General features: G+C 40.7%; 1 protein-coding gene across 1 annotated transcript in view; it reads right to left on the minus strand.

Moving 5' to 3' along the window:
- Positions 1-2,765: 2,765 nt before the first annotated feature.
- LOC101847336 (nuclear pore complex protein Nup214) overlaps positions 2,766-6,170 on the minus strand; it is a gene marked incomplete in the record, with an annotated part of 78,699 nt that continues 75,294 nt past the window's right edge. The window contains 2 exon segments of the mRNA XM_013082099.2: positions 2,766-3,407; positions 5,130-5,154. Of these exon segments, the coding sequence (XP_012937553.1) occupies positions 3,374-3,407; positions 5,130-5,154 (59 nt within the window).

Raw genomic sequence — 6,170 nt, forward strand, 5'->3', positions numbered from 1 at the left:
ACACTAGACCTATATATAATAAATAATAATATAATATTAAAGAGCTTGCCTTTTACTTATAGATGTAGCAGTAGTTGGGATATAATGTCTTTTATGTACGCTTTGCTTTGTTGAAATGTAATGCTTTTCAAGACACACGGTTGGTCATTTCTGAGTTTGGACATTTCGGATCTTGACAGGTCTCTGGGCTAAGAGAGAGAAAAAAGTAAGGCCAGCGTCTGTGGTGTAGCAGTCAGGCATAGGCTTAGTCGTCATGCAGTACATCCAAGTTTGACCGGCCCCCTGCCCCAGGCAGTGCTGACTGAAGTGTCTTTAAGCCATTCCCAAAGGGGGGATATTAACATGTTCTTATGCACAGTAGAATAGTAAATGGGCTGATTTATCAATGTTATGCTCATACTGTGCCGGAATAGCAAAGTGGGAACTGCTGCTTTTTCTTTCCTTATCCTTACTATCGTCATTTTCCCTCTACTTCTTTTGTATGTTTGTCACTCTCTTGTGAACTGCTATTTCATGGGTGCCTTGATAATTGAAGCAGACTTTGTGCTGTTGAGGATCTAAGTGAGCAGAGAAAGTCTGATTCCCCGTAAAGACTTCTCTGTTGACATGACAATGACAATCTTTATCAACTCAACACCTTTCATATCCATTTAAATACACATTTCTGGGTGGATTTTACTGAAAAATGTAGTTCAAAGACACAAAAAATGCAAATTTCGTACTTCCTTGGACACTCAAGCTTTGAAAGTTAACAAACTTTGGCGGCTATTTTCTAGCTAATTTTACCTCTGAAACCAGGCCACCCCATCCCCTTCAATCGCAATATCTCGACTTCTGCTCAAGATGAAAGGGTATTTTTTTTTTGCCAAATGCGAGACAAATGAGTAAGCTTTACTTTAAGATAAGACTAATAACTCCCTACGCACAAAAATTGACGAGCGCCTGATTCCACCGTGTCGTGACACTATTTGTCAGGCAGCGTGGTAGAATCAGCCTCTCGTCAAAATAACCAAAGTGAAGAAACTTGCTTTTTTCTGTTGGTTTGTGAATTTTTATCAAATTTTTGTTTTTTGGCTCAACACCTTTCATGCCCATTAAAGTTAAAGAACTAATTTCTATGTGGATTTTTCTGAAAAACGATTAAAGGCACAAAAAATGTAAATTTTCAGTTACCACTGACTCTAAAAACCTAAGGAAATAACTAATCTTTGGCGGCCATTTTCTCACTAATTTTACCTCTGAAAACAGGTGACCCCCACCTCCTTCATTCGCAAATATCTCGACTTGTATTCAAGATAAATGGACATTTTTTTTCCTCCAAATAAACACAAGTGAACAAGCTTTACGATGATGCCAATAGCCCTACATGCTCAAAAATTGACGAGAGCCTGATTCCACCACGATGCCTCACATTTCTTGATGGGGGCATAAGAACCCCTACATAGAAAAACAGAGGAAAATGTATGCCAAGAACTGAAGGATGAGAAAAATGTGGGTCATGCTGGGAGTTGAGCTTCAAACTTCCTTGAGAATCTTAGCACACCCCAGTGGGAAGACGTTTAGTGCTTGTTTTAGTTTGAGTTTTACGGCACTTGCAACACAAATAGGTCACATTAAAAATATAAGCCGAAGATTAGAAGTGCTCGTGGAGAGTAACATAGAAAGAAAAGGAGGAGAGATTAGGACAATAGTTTTTTTCTAGGAAAGAAGAGGCAAAGCACACACCACAGCACCTGCCAACCACCCACACACATCAACAATGTAAAGGCTAGGCTCTTTATCAAACAACGGACGCACTCTAACATTTCAAAAAGTTCCTTTTCCATTCTGTTACACAACGGTCCACCCACCACCTTTCTCTTTCACCACAGGGTGCCTTTTAGTTTTAGTAGAGGTTTTACGGCGCTCGCAACTGCATAAGGTCATATGAGCGCCAGAAGATTAGAGGTGTTACAAGAGAGTAACAAACACAAAAAAGAACAAGGGGAGATAAGGACGATAGATGTTTGATAGGAAAGAAGGAGCAAACCGCACCAGAGCACCCGCCAAACCAGAGGGTGCTCAGGTGTGGTTTGCTCCTTCTTTCCTATCAAACATATATCATCTAAACCTCTTTTCCTCTTCTTCTTTCCAATCCTACTCTCTTGTAACAACTCGACACTTATATATGACCTAATTGTGCTGCAAGTGACGTAAAACTCTCATCACTACAATCATTCCTTGAAGTCAACCGCACTGACTCATCATTATTAAATTAAGTGCTCGATGTAAAACAGACATCTGTAGTCAGGGTTCCAAAACTTATTTCTCTGCTTGAATGCTCTGTCTCAAAAAACCTATACTATAAAATTATCCTGGTCATTCCCTATCGCACATCAATTCACGTTCTGAGAGAAATTTGTTTTTCGTCAATCCTGACACCTCGTTACCTGAGAATAACAAAGTTCCGTCTAATCAGTACCTAGTTTTGAAAAATTTGACGTCAAAGATTTCGAGTTTCACACCATGTCAAGCTTTTTCATATGCAATTCTTTGAATATCTTGATAACTTGATAACGACTCCGAATAACTGTACAATTTTGATAGAGCAGAGACAGAACATTTTGTTCCTGACCTCATGGACTTAATAACTCAAATCGGCCAAAAATGCCATATATAAAACTTTGTAATTCTCAGGTAGCTACTTGTCTATTACTTTTCAACCATTAGAAAATAAAATCTGGACTGATAACAACACCAACAGCAAATAAAACAACAAGAAAACATTTACAAAGACCTTCCATTTATTTATCACCAAAAGTCATGTAAAGCAGTTCCAAACTAAAACTGGCCGGAAAAAATAAAATTAACAAGTTAGAATCAGCGCTTTTGGTAGTGTCGTTACCATAATGAGTGTGAGTAGAAGGACTTGTCTCATTTTCACTTATCATTTCTCTATAATTTGAACACAAAAACATTTCCAGAAACTGGTCTCCGAAGTCGACTCACTTCCACATCCTCTTTTCCACGACACGATGAACAGCTAATTGAAAAAAAAATCACAGAAATTTAACAAAAACACCCAAAAAAGGTAGGGCGAGTAGTCTCACTAATAAGTTCAAATATAGAAAAACAACTTACAAATTACTTCATCTTCTGTTACGGAATGAATTTAACTTTAACAAAGAAAATAAACACACGTAGATAAGGAGGGATACAAGGTCAATAAGGCAAGAAATGAAGCATGAGAATAGCTCAGAACTTAGGAGCATCAATCCCAGTAGCCACTGCAGAGCCTGTTGGTTCGCACGCGGTGAAGTTGTTCGTCCGTTCGTCATCTCTCGTGTGTAGGCTCTAACCAGTGCTGTGGTCATCTTCTCTCTCTCTGCTTCACTTAGCCTCTGTAAGAGCTGAACGCAGGATTGGCACTGGAAAAACAGAGGGCAGAATCCAGCAATTAAATCTATCATCAACATTATTCCAAAATGGCCCAAGTTATTTTTGTTTTAGTAAGTGTTTTATGGCACTTGCATCACAAATAGGTCCTATGAGCGCCAAAGACTAGAGGTGTTAGGAGAGAGTAACAAACACAAAAAAACAAGGAGGAGAGATCAGGACGACAGCTGTCTGATGCGAAAGAAGGAGCAAACCACTTCGGAGCACCCGCCAACCACCCACTAAGTCATTTTTAAAATTAGGTTTTGAAAAGGTTAAAAAGAAAAAGAGTGTCCATTTCAGAACCATGACTTGGGCATTCGTTTTTCTTCAATCACAAAACTAGGAAGGAAATAAGGAAACAGAGTGAAATTACAGTCCTTCACCCACATCCTCGGATAACTGAGTCCAGAGAGCTAAGTTGTACAGGAAAGGATAAAGGCGATAGATGTTTCATAGGAAAGAAGAAGCAAACCACACCAGAGCACCCGCCAACCACCCACACAAGTGCATCTTCCCCCTCACCCTGTCCCAAGTGTACAGAGACCTCTTGGGAATAACACATTTTTAAATCTCTGAAAGGAACACAGCCAAACATGTTTCATTTGGAATCTCTTGAAACCTCTTGGTATAACTTATTCTTCAACTCTTTTGACCAAACTTTATACACTTCATCTGGAATCTCTTGAAAGCTTTTGGAATAACTTGTTCTTCAACTCTTTTGACCAAATTTTATTTTGAATTTCTTGAAACCTCTTGGAATAACTTATTCTTCAACTCTTTCCACCAAACTTTATACACTTTATTTTGAATCAGTACAGTCAACGCCGGCTTTAAGCACGGTCACCGAGAGAAAGCATAAGCGTGCTTAATTCCGGAGCGTGCTTGAGTGCGAAGTAGACATAATCCAGAGATTTTCATGTAGAAAATTTCCTGTGCTATTTCCCTTTGTTTGTAAGTAGGCCTATAGTGGACCCGCAAAAGTGTGCACTGTTATTTTTACCCGCCATGGTAGTTTTAATTTGTATGTATGTTTTTTTTTCTGGTCAAATGGGAAATGAAAACTTAAATTTAGACAGCCAGTCACGATACAGCACACGAGGCCTACGTACACTACCTGTGGGTACCACTGCCTGCTGTACCACATTCATACCACTGCCTTCATCCCCCCAAAGAATACACCGTCTTTGATCCCACCTCGCGTGTGATACCAAATTAAATCAGGATTATCGGATAGCGAGGGGCAATAAGGTGAAATTGCAGCCTGCCTTCTTTTCTCGTCTCCCAGACTCTCTTTGTATTTTTTCGTCTGTGTGTAGCTTTGCCCTAGGCTAGATCCTATGTCCACGCACGCGGCTGTGTGCATCTCTCAGCCTTCCTCTCCGCGCGCGCATGTGTGTCCATCACTTGCGTTCTTTGTGTTTCTCTTTACCACACTCCACTGCTGCGGTGTAGACTGTGTTCGAACTTCGATGGGTCATCGTGAAAGTATTGACTGTCTTGTAAATGAAGCGTGCCCAAAGCCGAAGTTACCGTGCTTAAAGGCGTGTAATTTATATAGCGAAAATTCGGTAAGAGCCGTTTAGCGTGCTTGAGTCCGAAATGTGCGTTATGCCGGCGTGCTTAAAGTCGGCACGGACTGTACAACAGAAGTAGCTACAAATGACACATTGCTGAGCTCACAAAACTGGAGGAAAACAAGAACACCACTCTACCTGAATGAGCTGTTACCGCCAAACCCTGTAGAAAAGAGAAGGAGAAACATTTTTTTGAGTTTCAATAAAAGCACACAAGTTTCAGCACGGCCCATACAAAATACTGAATACAGCCCAGCACAGCAAACTTAAACAAGTACAACGCAAAAACCACGGATTCCTCAAAATCTTTCCCCTAAGTTAAATAGTATTTGTATTATGCCTATGACATCCTCCCTCAACAGCAAGCTCTAAGCACTTTGCAATCTATATTGTTACCCCAGCAGACTAGAACTCTCAGAAATATTCTCGGCTCCCCAAGAAGCATACAGTCATACAGTGCAGGAAGCAGATTACACTTGCTAAAACACTAACAAACTGAAAAGATTTTTCGTCACCTACAGTCAAGCACTCATTCCCACCTGGGTGAAGTGAGAAAAATTCATGTAAAGTGCCTTTTCGAAGCAGACTTTGTGCTGCTGAGGCTAGAGAGATGAGCAGAGTAAGCCTGATTCCCCGTTTGGACTTCTCTGTTGACACTCATATGACCGTATGCAGTTTCGAGCGCCGTAAGACCTTACTAAAACAATCAAAAGTGCCTTTCCTAAGGACACAACAGGTCCCTGACGAGGTTCCAACCCATGTCCTTAGTTTTTTAAAGTTTTAGTAAGTTTTACAGCGCTCACAACTGCATAAGATCATTTGAGCGATAAGGGGTGGATGTCAACAGAGAAGTCCTTACAAGGAATCAGACTTACTCTGCTCACCACTCGAGCTTCAACAGCACAAAGTCTGCTTCGACTATCAAGGCACCCCGGAAATAATGGATCACAAGTGTGACAAACATACAAAAGAGGTAGAAGAAAAATGATGATAGTAAGGATTAGGAAAGAAAAAGCAGCAGCTTCCTGTTGCAGTTCAGGCAGTTAGGAGCATGACATTGATGAATCAGCCCATTTGCAATTCTACTGTGCATAAGAACAGGTTAATGTCCCCCCTTTGGGAATGGCCCAAAGACACGTCAGTAGCACCGCCCCAGGAGAGGGGGGGGGGGGGGGAACC

Source organism: Aplysia californica, unplaced genomic scaffold (genome assembly GCF_000002075.1).
Source record: "Aplysia californica isolate F4 #8 unplaced genomic scaffold, AplCal3.0 scaffold00158, whole genome shotgun sequence".
NCBI classification, from domain to species: domain Eukaryota; kingdom Metazoa; phylum Mollusca; class Gastropoda; order Aplysiida; family Aplysiidae; genus Aplysia; species Aplysia californica.